This window comes from Pristis pectinata, chromosome 19 (genome assembly GCF_009764475.1).
Source record: "Pristis pectinata isolate sPriPec2 chromosome 19, sPriPec2.1.pri, whole genome shotgun sequence".
NCBI classification, from domain to species: Eukaryota; Metazoa; Chordata; class Chondrichthyes; order Rhinopristiformes; family Pristidae; genus Pristis; species Pristis pectinata.
Window position 1 is genome coordinate 23,387,635 of NC_067423.1, and position 15,159 is coordinate 23,402,793.

General features: G+C 36.6%; 1 protein-coding gene across 4 annotated transcripts in view; it reads left to right on the forward strand.

Moving 5' to 3' along the window:
• Positions 1-15,159, forward strand: part of tubgcp6 (tubulin, gamma complex associated protein 6) — a 40,454-nt gene that overhangs the window by 6,560 nt on the left and 18,735 nt on the right. For all 4 annotated transcript variants that reach the window (XR_007957810.1, XM_052033640.1, XM_052033639.1 and 1 more), the window contains exons 3-12: positions 1,413-1,576; positions 3,650-3,860; positions 4,477-4,650; positions 5,618-5,739; positions 7,679-7,754; positions 9,966-10,075; positions 10,182-10,273; positions 11,256-11,395; positions 11,867-12,016; positions 14,872-14,953. Coding sequence is in view for 3 of the 4 variants with exons in the window: in XM_052033640.1 (XP_051889600.1) it covers positions 1,413-1,576; positions 3,650-3,860; positions 4,477-4,650; positions 5,618-5,739; positions 7,679-7,754; positions 9,966-10,075; positions 10,182-10,273; positions 11,256-11,395; positions 11,867-12,016; positions 14,872-14,953 (1,321 nt within the window). In the remaining variant the exon portion in view is untranslated. The remainder of the gene's footprint in view (positions 1-1,412; positions 1,577-3,649; positions 3,861-4,476; positions 4,651-5,617; positions 5,740-7,678; positions 7,755-9,965; positions 10,076-10,181; positions 10,274-11,255; positions 11,396-11,866; positions 12,017-14,871; positions 14,954-15,159) is intronic.

Genomic DNA, 15,159 nt, shown 5'->3' on the forward strand with positions numbered 1-15,159 from the left:
CTCCACTGGATTATTCCAAAACTCCATACGTGGATTTGTAGTGACAGACACAGTTATTGTTTTTCATCCATCGATACAGAGACCAGCAGGCAGGTCTCCCTCTCCCTCTGCCTCTCCCTCTCCTCCCCCTCCAAAAACATCATCACATCCTTTATCTCCTGTTGTTGTCATAATCACGCCCCCCCCCCCCCCCACACACACACACACACACACACACACACACACTACTGTACTATGTCTTAAAGGGACATTCACCAATAGTAACCTAATCCGTAACGCTCCTCCCACCTAAAAAAAAATTTTGATGTGCAAGAGCAAAATTTTTAACCGCGCATACAGTTAGTAATGTGTTAATAATTATCATTCTACAGAATTACAGCATATCAGATTAGTAAAGATACATTTTTCCATTTAACATCGGGAAGGGCAATCAGCAATCACGTTATCTTTGCCTTTAATGTGAGTTATCATGAGATCGAACTCTTGCAAAATTAAACTCCAGTTTAACAGCCTTCTGTTCTTGTTTTTCACTCTGCTCAGAAACACCAATGGGTCATGATCTGTATATACAGTCAGTGGTTTCTGAGCGGTGCAAGCATACACCGAAATGCTACAAAGCTAAAACAAGCGACAGTAATTCTTTCTCTATGGTGGAATAATTCTTTTGATGCTCATTAAATTTCTTTGAAAAGTAAGCTACAGGATGGTCAATATCATCACGGTCACCCTTCTGAACAACACAGCTCCTGCAGCTTCATCACTGGCATCTACTGCTGATGAAACTGGCTTTTCAAAATCAGGTGATTTGAGCACAGGATGGTAGCATAAAATGGCTTTCAGCTTCTCAAATGCTTCTTGACAAGGATCTGTCCAAACAAACTTCACTCCTTTCTTCAGAAGATTAGTTAGAGGAAGAGCAATATCAGCAAAATTTTTACAAAATTTGCGATAATATCCGACCATTCCCAAAATTCTTCTGAATAAGTGTACCTAATCCGTAACAAAGTGGACATAAAAGATTTCATAGCACAATTTTGAAAAAGGTAAGTGAATTAGTTCTAATATCCTGACCAATATTTGTTCCTCAATCATCTTCATTCTGTTTGTGTACTCAAATTGGTAGCTATGGCTTCTACATTTGTAGCAATGACTACACATCAACATGCCTTGGAATGTCTTGAGAACATGAAGTCTCTTTAGTCTCTTTATAAGTCTCTTTAGTTTTAATGTTCATTTGTTATTTAACTGGCATTTATCTTTATTCAACAAGAGAAAAGAGAGAGAGGATGGCATGTATAATTGAAATCTTAGAAGCAGGTGATTTCCATATAACCACTATGGAATTTATGAGTTTGTTATTAGGAAGGAGCTGTAATTTACTCTTCCAAGGTTAATACTGTAAATCTACACAGGTTCCTCAAAGCATTGACCAGTCAGAAGATGAAGGATTTCAGTCGGCATCCAATCTTACTCCAGATTCACAGTCAGAGCCCAGTTCATCTCCTGATATTGATCTGTGGAGTGCAGTGCTTTCTTATGAACCTAGCAAGTATAGATGTTGGGAATTAATAGGCTGGTAAGTGAAAGGTATATGGATTTTATTGAAAGCTGTTTCTACATTTTAAAATACTGGAATATAATCAAACATCTATTTCCAGCATCCACGTAAACATTTACAGCACTGAATTGAGGTGATGGAGCATGTTCTAGAATTTTCTAAATACTAATCAAACAATTTATTCAGAATCTGGAGCACTTGTTTGATTTAGCATAGAGGTAATTGTTTTAATACCTTCAAAGCATTTGCTAATGACCTTTGTAATTTGTGTGAATGTTTAGGAAGGCTTATAGGTCACCAGAACCAAGAGGCCCATGCCAGTCTTTATGCTTCACACGAGCTTAATTCCACTCTTCTAATCCTTTCAATGGATCCTGGTATTCCTACCCCTCTTGTGCTTATTCAGCTTTCCTTTTGTGCTGTTCTCCGGAACTACTCATTGTGCTAGCGTGTTCCACATTGTAGCCAGTCACTGGTAAAGGCATTCCTTCTGAATTCCTTTTTGGATTTAATCAGACTCTAGCTAGAATTTATGGCTCCTGATTCAGGAAATATGCAAATATGATACATGCATCTTCTCCATATCTGAGCAACTAAATTGATTTTTTTAATCTCCAGAATTTCCATCTCATTTATAGCCTTCCTATATCTCTGGCCTGTTGAAGTTGGGCCACTGTTATCGTGCGAGGTATTTGTTGTCCTTTTTTTTCCTTTTTCTTTTCCTAGCATATTGTCTAAACTTTCAATATATATAAATGTTTTGTTTGCATTTTAATCTGTCTGTTAGCATTTAATACCATTTGTGAAGCATCATAACTTTTCTTTACATCAAAGGTACTATAATAATTGCATGTTGTTCTTGCTAAAGCATGCAGTTGTTCAATTCCATAAACTATTGATGTAACAGTGCACATTGGTGTATTCTGATTTGTGGGTTTGTGTCCACAAATTGTCTTGTGCTTAGAAAAGTTTTTGGGGATGCAGTAATATTTGGTTAGCAGCATGGAGGATATCTAGGCAGGTTACTGAGATTTTCCCTAAACTTCACATAATTTTCTGGTTGGTAAGAATGTGGATAAGAATTTGAAATAATGCAACTTAAATTACATTTTCTGTTTCTATTTAATTCATTAGAAGTAAATTATTACTTGGCACTATTTCACAAAAATTCTTTTGGACAGCATTTCATCTCTACTTCCTAAATGTTCCAATTATGTTAACAGCATTAGCTGATGACTGGGTTAATTTAGTGCTTTGACCCAAGCACTCAGCTCATCTTCTTAGTATCTTTGCATAAAAACTAAGCATTCTGCTTAGGAGATGCATTGCATTTTAGCCTAGCGTTTTTATTTGAAAAGGCATCAAAAATTGAGGTTTGAATTTGAGCAGAAAAGCTATCAAGATTATAATTAAGTTGCTTCTGCCCAGTTGTAGTTCTGCAATATCTGTGCTTTATTCAAGGAAAGCCAACCTAATGTCTGGTTTTATATCTGGGTGAGCATCAGTGCTGATCACACAATGACAGCATCGTATTTAATGACTGCGGCAAATGTTGACTCCTGCCACTGTTTTTCATTTGTAGAACTACTATTTGTAAAGAAAATATAAAACATTGGACAAAATGCTGAATGTATTTATTGAGATGGAAGAGAAATGTTGTCAAATAATTAGTCTAACGAAATAGCACTTATAATTTAAAGCATTAAGCAACTGTAAGTAAGCATTTCTATTACCAGCACTGGGAATACACATATGGTACAACAGTCAAGGACAGTGATGTCAAATAACACTGAATGCTTGTTTTCTCAGTTCATTTTTATTACATGAAATCTATAGCCAAACTTTGTGGAGTAGTGCTTAATAATGCAAATGACTGATTATGCAGACTACATGGATTATTTCTTTCTAACACAGTGCTTTGCTTTCCCATGCAAATTTACAGAAGATAGCGAGAAAATTACCACATTAAGACTTGTCCACAGATGTGATTTTTTTTTAGGAATACTGATGTGAGAAAGTTCCATTTAATTTTTCTAATGATTTAATTGAGATGATGATTCACTTGCAAAAAACTTTTTTTCTCTCTTATAGTCCTCCAGGTAAAAAAGAAGAACCATATCTCACTGAAGCTGGTCGAGAAGCTTTTGATAAATTCTACCAATTACGTGTAGGTCAGCTGCAGCTCATCAGTGGTACACTGTTGCAACCAACACCAGTTATACTCCAAAAAGAATCTGAACTAGTCAAAGATGTCCTGAATGTCCTAATTGGTGTAGCATCAATGACCTTCTTGCTGAATCAGGTAGAGATTTGTTGTGAAATGTGTTGTTGGGTTCAAAATATTAATTTTCCAAATGACTGGTGATGACTAACACTGTATCTAAATTTTGGTGTTGTGAAATATAGCGACGGGCTGAATCATCCGACCCACTACCACATCTAGACCTCTGGCATTCATCTCATCTGCTCCTGAGATCTCTATCTCACTCTTGGCCATTCCCAGGGATTGTTTTCTACCTGTCCAATCCCAGACTGTATATTCCTTTGAGTTTGCAGCAGACTTCATAAACCAAACCAATGACACGCCTAATTTGGAGAAATGAACTGCAGTCACCAAGAGTTATAAGATGAAACATTTAATAGACTTGATTCAATGGTATATTTTAAATATTTTTGAAAAGTACTAGAAATGTTTATCTTGTTTTAAATGTTTCTTCCCCAGAAATGATATGCCAACAGATGTCCACAAATTATTGAAATTAATGTTTAAATATTTTCCACAATTTTGTCTGCCTCATCTACAACTTGGGTGCAATTTTTTGAAATTCATCCTTCAATTTAGGAAGCACATTATCTGTAGGCTAAACTTATATATGCACAATTTCTGTGTTTTATTTTACTGGTCCTTCTCTTTTCAGTCTCTCCAGGCATTTGTTGTCAAGCAAGGAGTGTATATTTCAGGAACATCCCCTGAAAGTATGTATAACCTCCTCTCTGAACTGGCTGAATATGGAACATATTACACTCGCCTTAGTCACTTCTCTCTTCAGCCTATACTTGACTCAACATACAACAAAGGACTCGTTTTCCAGGTTACAATCAGTTTTTAATTTATTCTCTTTAGTCGTGCTCACCAAAAGCATTTCAGAATCTTTGCTTAGATGAAATAGATGGCACAGTGGTGCAGCTAGTTGAGCCACTGCCTCACTGCACTAGAGACCTGGGTTCAATCCTGATCTCGTGTACTGTGTATGTGGAGTTTGCAAACGACTATGTGGGTTTCCTTTGTGTGCTCTGGTTTCTTCCCACATTCCAAAGATATGTGGGTTGCTAGATTAATTGGCTGCTGTAAATTGACCTTACTGTGTAGGTGAGTGGTAGAATTTGGGGAGAGTTAATGGGAATGTGGGAAGAATAATGTGGGATCAGTGTAAATGGGTGGTTGGTGGTTGACAAGGACCTAGTGGGTGGTTGACAAGGACCATGTTTCCCTGCTGTATCTCTCTGACTCCGATGAAAAGATTCTTGGTATAGATGTTGATTATTCTATACAGTGCACAATTTATCTTTTTGGAGTACAATTTTATGCTAATTTGTTGTCACTTAAATGACCATATAATTTTACGATGAAGTTCACATCGTCTAAGCCAATTGGTATGATTTTTGGCAATAGCTTTAATTACACAACAACAAATAAGTTTTTTTGATGCATGGTATTTTGAATTCCATATAACAAATTACCTTTGCAGTTTTGGAGGAACACTCAGCTTGTTCTAATCTCTCTCAGTTTAAACATTTTGAAAATATCTTGAGGTTTTTTTAAGAGTTTAATATACGTAGTATTCCAACATCAGGTATGGTTATAAGTTTTGCAACTGAATGTAGGAAACAAGTTTTTAAAAGGAAAGTTAGATCTTGTTTATTTTTCAGCACATTATATTAGTCCAATCTTAATTTTCACAAGATAGAAAGAGTTGAACAGTAATTGCACCAATAGTAAAATTCCAGTCTAAAAGTTAGAAGCGCAAAAAAAGACAAACTCTTATCCTTTTTCACCAGGCTTTCACTAGTGGTTTGAGGAGATACCTGCAATATTATAGAGCTTGTGTGTTGTCAACACCTCCCTCATTGAGCCTTTTACCAATTGTCTTTCTGTTCAGGAAACTGGGGCGACAACTAAGGTCAGTATATTTTTTTACACAGTGTTATATTTGGTCTTTATTTATTTGTCATGTTTATATAGCTTTTGGTTAGGATAAAAGCAGGAATCTTCAATTTTATTCCTATTTGATGATTTCAATTTGAATTATAATATTAATTTCATGAAACTGAAATTTTAAAATGTAATCAACCATTTGTATCCCAGGACCTTCCTATCATTTCCAAAGACCAAAAATGTTACTGTAGTACGAGCAAAGATATAACTTTGCTTTTAAAAAATGTTTAGTTGAACATTTTTCATGCACAAGATTTCATTTAGTAAAGTTTTTTATATGCATATGTACATCTTGTTCCATCCATTCGCCTTCCAATTACACAGATATCTAACTGTATGTAATTAACAATCTGATTCAAAAGCTCAATTGACATTCTAATTTCTTGCCGTGAACACCATGATTTTACACCTTCTTGATTCAAGGTAACCTTGAATTGAATGTTTTATGAAGCCATTTCAAAGGGTAGTGAAAGGACAATCAAGTTGTTTTCAATATGAGGTCACAGGTAAACCAGACCAGGTGAGAATGGTAGATTGATGATTCTGATGGGATTTTATAAGAAACCTGTAATTTCATTTTATTATTTATACCAGCTTTTAATTCTGAGTTTACTTAATTACATGAATTTTAATTGCCTATCTATCTATCATGGGATTTGAACTTGTGTCTCTGTTTCCTTAGCGCAGGGGTCTGTGTAATTCTCTGTTTGTAGGATTCCTCACCACTAAGTCCTGCCTCTTCCGCTGCAACTCTGCATCAATCCTGGTTTGGCTCTAGCCTGTTGTTCCTGCCCGTAGTCCACGGGTTTGAATCCCATATAATAAAATAATGGAGAACGATTGCAGATGAGTGAAGTATAGAGGGATCCTGATTTCCTTGTGCATGAATTGCAAAAAGTTAGCAGGAAGGTGCAGCAGGTGGTTGGGAAAACAAATGGCATATCGGCCTTTATTGCAAGATGGTTAGAATATAGAAATGGGGAAGTATTGTTGGAATTGATTAGGGTACTGGTGAGGACATAATTGGGAATTGTGCACACTTGTGGTCCCCTTCCCTGAGAGAGGATTTACTGGTATTGGAGGCAGTCCAAAAGAGATTCACCTTCTGGGGATGAAATGATTGCTGTATCATGAACAGCTTAGGTAATTAGATCTATAGTTTTTAAAGTTCAGAAGAATGAGGGGTGATTTTATTGAAACATATAAGATTCGGACAGTAGATGTTGAGATGCTTCCACTGGTGTGAGAATCCCAAACAAGGGTACATATTCACGAGATTAGCGACCATCATTTAAAACTGTAGGAACTTCTTGCAGAGGGTGGTGAATCTCTGGAAATCTCTACCCTGGAAAGTTGAGGGAGGATAGATCATTTGGGGTACTTAAAGAGGAAATAGATACCTTTTGAAAGATCAGGGATTTGAGGGCTATGGGGAACAGGCACAGAAGAGGAGATAAGGCCTGGAACAAATCAATTGTGGGATAGGCTTGGGGGTCAAGTGACCTAGTCCTTCTCCTAGTTTCTTATATTTTAAATTAACCGATATGCTGCAAAGATTTTTTTTCACTTGGATCATAAGTGGTAGAGAGGAATTAATATAGATGTTGGTCAATAATCTAATTGGATAATGGAACAGGCTTGAGAGGGTGAGTGGCCAATTGTGTTTCCATTATTATTTTTATTAGCAATGCTCAAGAGCCTAACACTGGGGAAGAAAGTAACTGAAGTGAGATCAGTATAATAATTAAATCGTATTATATATTTTTATCATAACTTCTGGGCATTGTGTATTTTTATACCAACTTTTAGGTTTTAAAGCAATTCTTTTCCTTAATTTTCACATTCAGCAGCATTTACAAAATAGTTGCAGGAATAATAGTGAATAGTAAATCTATCCTTTGCAGATATTTATCTGAATTATGCGGGATTGGATCAGGTGTGCTGGGATTAAACCGAGGAAGTTCATCATCTTTCCCTACAGTGAGTATTAGGATTTTCTTTCCATTCTTGCTTGTTGTTCTTCTCTTCTGAATATGTTCCCTCCATGCTTGAAGTAATTTCCCTCCAGTATTTTATCCACATAGGACTGAGTACGAGCTCCTTTTCCATAACAGAGAGCAGATTCATCCATAATGAATGAATCTGCTCTCCGAGATCCCCTCATCAGCTCCATCCTTCACCTCCTTAAACAAATGGCTTGTCTAAGGAGGGGAAGGATGGAGCTGATGAGTGGATCTCGGTTTCATTATGGATGAATCTGGTCTCCGTTATGGAAAAGGATGAAGTTTTTTTTGTCATATTTTAGGATGTGGATACTGTTGGTAAGACTAAGATTTATCCTTAAGTAGTGGTGACCTACCACCTTGAGCTGCTGTTTTCCTTCTGGAGAAGATATCCCACTGTGCTATTGGACAAGGAGTTCCAGGATTTAGACACAACAATAATGAAGGAATGACAGAAAGTTAGGATAGCATGTGATTTGGAGGGAAGCCTGCAGATGATAGTGTGAATTTATTGCCTTTCTCCTTAGTGGAAGTCATGGGTTTGGGAAGTGTTGTTATAGTGAACTAGGTGAGCAGCTGCAGTGCATTTGGTAGATCGCACACACTGTAGCCATGGTGTGCCACTGGTAGGGAGTTTGAATGTTCAGCATGGTAAATAGGGTGTCAGTTAAGCGGACTGCTTTGTCCTTTTGTGGTGGCATGCAACTTGAGTATTCTTCGACTGTTTCTAGCTGGGTTCCAGAGGCTTATTTCTTCGTGTTTAGTAAGTATCATGCAAATTAGACTTAAAAGGTGGGTAATAAAGAAGATGTAGACTGCAGGAAGTTATCAATGAAGTTCATATTGCAAGAAAAATGATAAATGGAATTCAGTCTGGAGAACTGAGTTAATACATTTAGGGAGGACAAATGGGGCAGTGGAATAACAATAAATGATAAGACGTTGAAATGTGGAGGAACAGAGGGAAATTGTTCATATTAACAGTTCCCCAAACATAAAAGAACAGATAATTAGGAAGGTTAAGACTGCATATAGGATTTTTTTTTATTTATTGAGGAATAGAGTACAAGAGCAGGGAGATCATGAAAGAATTGTATAAGACACTAGTTGGGCCACAGCTGGAGTATGCATACAGATGTGGTCACACTTTACTGGGAGAGAGGGTACAGAAAGGATTTATGTATAAACTTCTTGTCAGGACTAGAGAATATGAGGAATGGAAGAAAGATTTAATAGACTGGTGTTGCTTTCATTGCAGCAGAGGAGCCAAGTGAGGATTTAATTGAAGTATATAAGATAATGGAAGGGGGAATGATGGAATAAGGAATTTTGGAGAAGCTAAAGAAAAACGGGACATTGATTAAAAATAATTAGCAAAATACTTATTGGGGAATTTAGGTGAATTTTAAGTGCCAACCACTAGGACATTGTGTAAGAATTGGAAAATGGTGATAGTTCCTCTTCAGCTGTGATGGAAATCAGTGAAAGAAGTTTTATTGGGCTTTTGAAGGAAATATTCCAAAGAACGCTGGTTTGTGCTATTGTAGGTTTCTGGAGGCAGTGCTTATCTAGAATTTGCAATATTGGTCACAATGGGTAGAGTGAAATATTCCATCAAACTTATAAAAGGCATAATTTTACTCATGCCAGACCCTCCATCCTTTTAAGTAAAGTTGTGGATGCTCAGTTTCAAGGCGGAAATGTGCAAGGCAAAGGAGAGAGCTGATGAGACAAGACTCTTGAGTCACTATTGACAGACCAGAAAAGTTGAATTGTATGAAGAAATCAGCAAAAAGGTTGTCATTCACAAGTTGCATGTGGGATCAGGCCACAATTGGTTGCATCTGAGTTACTTCATAGTATTTGAAATTTGGAAGACTGAGTTTTTCTTATAGCAAATGTACGTACTGAGAAAGCTAGAGACACAATTGTTGTTTAATATAGAAGATGGTTCTTGAGCCATGCATTCTCTCTGTGTTCTGATAAGCATTCATCTCTTCATCAGTGCAACAATAAACTTAACACATTATCATTCCCATCATAAGATTTTGTCAATATGTCCTGTTGGAAAAACTGATGAACTTGAAATAAATGGGTATCAGATAACTACTCAACTGTCGTTCAAATTTCTTCATTACCAAAAATGTTTCTTTAAGTTTTAATTTCTGTGCTTGTTCTTTTTTATCAGGGAGTAAAATTGTTGTCCTATTTATACAAGGAAGCTCTAAATAACTGCAGCAATGAGCACTATCCAGTGTTGCTCTCTCTGTTGAAAAGCAGCTGTGAACCATATACACGGTAAATAACAATTTAATTGTAATTTCTTTCTTTTACCTGATTCAAGGTAACCTGTACTGCAGTTTCTTATTGCTTTAGTTCCAGTAATAAATATGTTTTTTTTTAGGTTTGTCTATGACTGGGTTTACAGTGGTATCTGTAGAGATGCTTATGGAGAGTTCATGATACAGGTGAATGAAGACTACCTCAATTTCAGAGGTATGGCGATAGAAATTAAAATGTCCATTATGTAGCAAAACCAAACTATAAATTGTTTGCAGTGGAACTTTAATTCACTAAATGTAATTTGCAGAAATATCCAGTTTTCTTAATACATGAATACTCCATTGGGATTGTACGTTTTCAGCTTGTACAGGAGGAAGGTATCTTTGTTGTTTCTTTTAAATTTCCTTTTCAGTGAGAATCATAGAATGATACAGCACAAGGAAAGAAACTTCAGCTAATTGTGCCTCCCTAATGAAACTATATAATAGTCTAGCAAGACTCACCAAGGTTGCATGCTTTTTTTAAAAGAATTAATCCCACTATTGCCCTGCAAATTTTCCTGCTTCCAGTTCCTCTGAAAGTTACAGCTGAATTGGCTTTCACTCCCTTTCAGACAATGCAATCTGGTCAAAGTGGCTCACTGTATAAATGATCTTCCCTCATCTAGATGCTTGGTGACTCTTATTTAGTGATTCAGGACAGACTATTTTCTGATTTGTGAGTCGCCTCAACATAATATAGAATTAAAAGCTATGACTTTCCACACTTCCTTGTTGTTCTTCCTTGGTTTGGAATAGATGCTTGTTCTAATTGCTCTTCTATAAATGAAGGAAGATGGGCAAGGTACCCTGATTCTGGGAATTGCCTTTTTATTTTTCTTCCAAAATAAATACAAATCATGGAATTTTTAAAAATTTCACTAATTCCATTATTTTGCTATCATTTTCATTATTTTAAAATGTGCCAAGTTTGGCAATGCAACAGATATTTCTTATTTCTTATTATGGATGATGAGCAATATGGACCCAAAAATAAATTTAATTTCAAAATAGCTGATGAGTAGATGGCACGGTGTTTTATTGTTTAAGTATTTGAAGTTCATTTTGCAGGAATTCTTCAGAACACCTGGAGTTCCAGATGGAATTACAGAAGCAAAGGAGAACAACTATTTATTCATTATTTTAACATTTCACAGATAAACACTACTGGACGCATGGATATGTTCTCGCTTCCAAAGAAGTTGAAGAGAGTGTCCCCCTTTTCCTTGCTCACGTGGCTTATGACATTTACATATGTGGAAAGACTATTAATTTGTTGAAATTGTGCTGCCCAACGGTATGTTATTCTTTTTGGAACTGCATTTTACAGAATGGACATGTTGCTATCTATTACATTGTGTGTGTTGGTAGTAAAGGTTTACTATTGCTATTTTAAATCTCTTGCATTGGTTGATGATGCTTATATGTGCCATTCACTGAGAGAGCAATTGAAATATGTACTAGTTTGTACCAGCACAAACCTTTTAGAATATTTTAAGCTAACTTCACTGAAGATAACTATAGCATCTCAGTTTGTGCCCTGACAGAAATCATGTAATTCAGCATGGATTAGAAATTAAATGTTAAACTTTCTGGTACTTTGACTCAAAGTCGTGGAAGTAGCTGTATGTGAATCCATTATTAACATTTTATTACTTTTGGAGAAATGATGATTTAATTATATGTAACAAATAGTTTTGTTGATTGCTTCAGGATTCTTTGATGAATATAGTGAAAACACTGTATTTCTGTACTTATCTTTTCAAAGCATTATATCTGCTGGTCTGACATTCCTGTTCCCCGCATCTCTGTCACCTTTTCCCTGGAGGAGTTGGAGGAAATAGAAAGAGACTCCACTGTGTATGTCAGTCGAATGGAGAGAATAGCTCATTATAATTCTATCAGCAGAGAGGCAAAGGTGAATAGAAATAAAAGTATTCAATAGATTGTAAGTTTTAAACCTCTGGAAAAATAGAATTTTTCACCTTGATTTGAAAATGATATTTGTCTTTCTGTGCAATGGTGCTAAGTGTCTTCAATGTAAAGAATATTTCAGACTTTCATTTTGAGTTGAACTTCTTTGTATTGGGTACACAGTGGTTACGCTACTGGACGAGTAACCTGGAGATTTTTTTAGCATCTAAAGACATGAATTCAAATTCCACTGTGTATCGTGGAGCTTAAATTTCAAATTATTTGATCTGAATTGAAAAACAAAAGTAATGGTGACCAGAAAACTACCAGATTGGTGTAACATCATCTGCCCTTCAGGAGATGTAATCTGCTGTCCTTACCTGGTGTGCTCTATGTATGATCTTAGTCATACAACAATGTGGTTGACTATTGGCTACAATTTTAAAAGGTCACTTAGTTAAAGGATAAACTAATACATCTTTTTAAAAAAAAACAAAAGGGATAAAACTGACAGACCAGCTATCATCAACCAAGGCACTAAAATTGAACACAGCAGAGTCACTCCCAGCACATAAATATTGGGGACTGCTTTCAACACTGGCTAATATATCCCATGGACTAGTCAAGCAGCAGCCTGATGTGGTCATTCTCACAGAATCTTCCCTCAGGCAATGTGGCAGACTCTACTGTCATGATGCCTGGGTTTGTCCTGTCCTACTGGCAGGGCAGACCCACCAGGTGTACAGGCAGAAGGGAATAACCCTGTGAATCTTCATTACCACTCCAAAGGCCATGAAATTTCATCATGTCAGGTAAACTTGGGGAAGGAAATCTCCTGATTATCACCTGTCATCCTTCTCTGCTGATGATTCAGTTTCTCCCTGGAAGGAGCAGAAGTAGCAAGGGCACAGAATGTTCCCTTGATGGTGGACTTCAGTGTCCAATCACCAAATGTGGCACTGCCACTGACCGAATTGGCTGAGTCTTGAAGGACATAGCTGCCAAACTAGTTCTGCAGCAAGTAGTAAGCTAACCAGTATATCGGATATTTACTTCACCTTGTCTTTACCAATCTACCTGTTATATCTGTTTATGATAGCATTGATGGGAAGGATTACTACATATTCTGAGAGGAAACAAAGTCCTGTCTTCATTTTGGATGCCCCCACCGTTGTATTGCATGGCATTACCATTGTGCTAAATGGAATGGTCTCAAAGTAGAGAACGCAACTCAAAACTGGGCATTTGTGAGTGCTGAGGATCATCAGCATTCAACCATAGTCTGTAACCACATGGCCTGGCATATTCCTCATTCTAGTATTGCAATCATGCCAGGGAATCAATTTTGGTCCTTTGAGATGAACAGTAGGAAATGTGACAAGCATCGCTGGTGAAGATACATTTAGTCCCGTGTTACATGTTAAGCTACATTCAGAAATAGAGCTTAGTCCTCTCACAACCAACATAACAGATCAAACTCTGCAGTTCTGCCACATTTAATGTTGTATGGGGATGGACAATTAAATAGTTAACAGGAAGATGCAGCTCTATTCTCTAATTCTCAATGACAGCAGGGCCCAGCATGTGAATGCTAAAAACAGGAGTGAAATATTTGCAACCATGTTCAAGCAGAAATGTAGAGTGCATGATCTACCTCCGCTTCCTCCTTCCTGCACTACCACTGAAGCAAGTCTTCAGCAAATTAGATTTATTCCATGTGATGTCAAGAAACAGCTGACAGCACTGGCTTCAGGACCAGACAACATCCCAATTGTAATACTGAAGATGTGCTCCAGAACTAGCAGTGCTTCTTGCCAAGCTGCTTTGTTAAATTACAACAATGGCAATATGGATTATCCTGTCCACAAAAGGCAGAACAAACCTATCCAGCTAATCATAGCCCTATATGTCTATTCTCAATCATCATCAAAGTGATGGATCGTCATCAAAGTGATGGAGGTTGTCATCAACAGTGCTATGAAGCAACACTTAATCACCAACAACTTGCTCACCAAAGCTAGTTTAGGTTTCTCCTATCATGTTGCCCTTCCTTCTATGTCACTGGATCTAAAAGCTGGAACACTGGTGAGGAGTGCATTGAAATACCCTCACCAGAAAGACCAGTGGTCAAAGAAGGTAATTCATCACCACTTCTACAAGGCAATTCGTGATTGATACCAAATGCTGGTCTTGCCATCAATGCTTGCATCTCAAAAAATGAAGAAGTTAAAAAAAAAGTTTACTTTTTTATATTTACAATACTGCAATTATTTGAATTTCTGGAATCTTTTGGTACAGGAGCTCAAAAGATAAAATTACCATAGAAGCCCCCAGTTACAATCATGAAGTTGAAAATAAAATTTATTGATATAAAATGAAGAGATTTTTGCTTTTATATATTTATAGGAAACATTTTTCAGGAAGAGTAAATTAATGATGGGTGGTGTAAATGTAGTAGAATGAATGGCATCTATAAATCAGAAGTCTAGATTTTTTTTTGTGCTCCTGGTGCACTTCTATGCTGCAATTTTTGGTGTGAGCAGGCTGCAGTTGTGCATTTCTGTCCATTCTGGAAATACAAGAACCACCACGTTTGTTAATTTCATTTGCTTGCGAGTGTCTTTATTGATGATGTATTTGGATTACTTCTAAGCTTTGGGAATTAATCATCCAGTGAAAAGAGTGTATGTTTCATTCCCTTATTTTTAAACATTATACATGAATCATGCCTCTACAACATTCTGAGCTATTACTTTACAATTTTTAAAAAATTCTATTTGCATTTTCATTTTGTTAGTGATGCAAGTCTTCATGAGTACATGATTGCTTCAAGCTGTTGATACATTAATTATCTTTCAGAATCTGAGAAAGGAGATTGCGCAACAGGAATTGATTGTACAAGCTCAACAAACGGCTACAAGAGCTATGGCTACATTTAGAAGTAAGGCTAAATCACAAAGTTAATTGTATTTTTAAAATTACTGGAAATTTGCTACTTTTTTGCCACCATTCTTAAAGATTAGCTGCAGCACTATAATATCAGTGTAAGCTTAAGCTGTATATTGTACTGTACCTGTAATTGAAGATTACAGGTTTTCTTTGCCGTTTATTGTAACATTAGGTAAGTACAAGATTGTGCATACATTT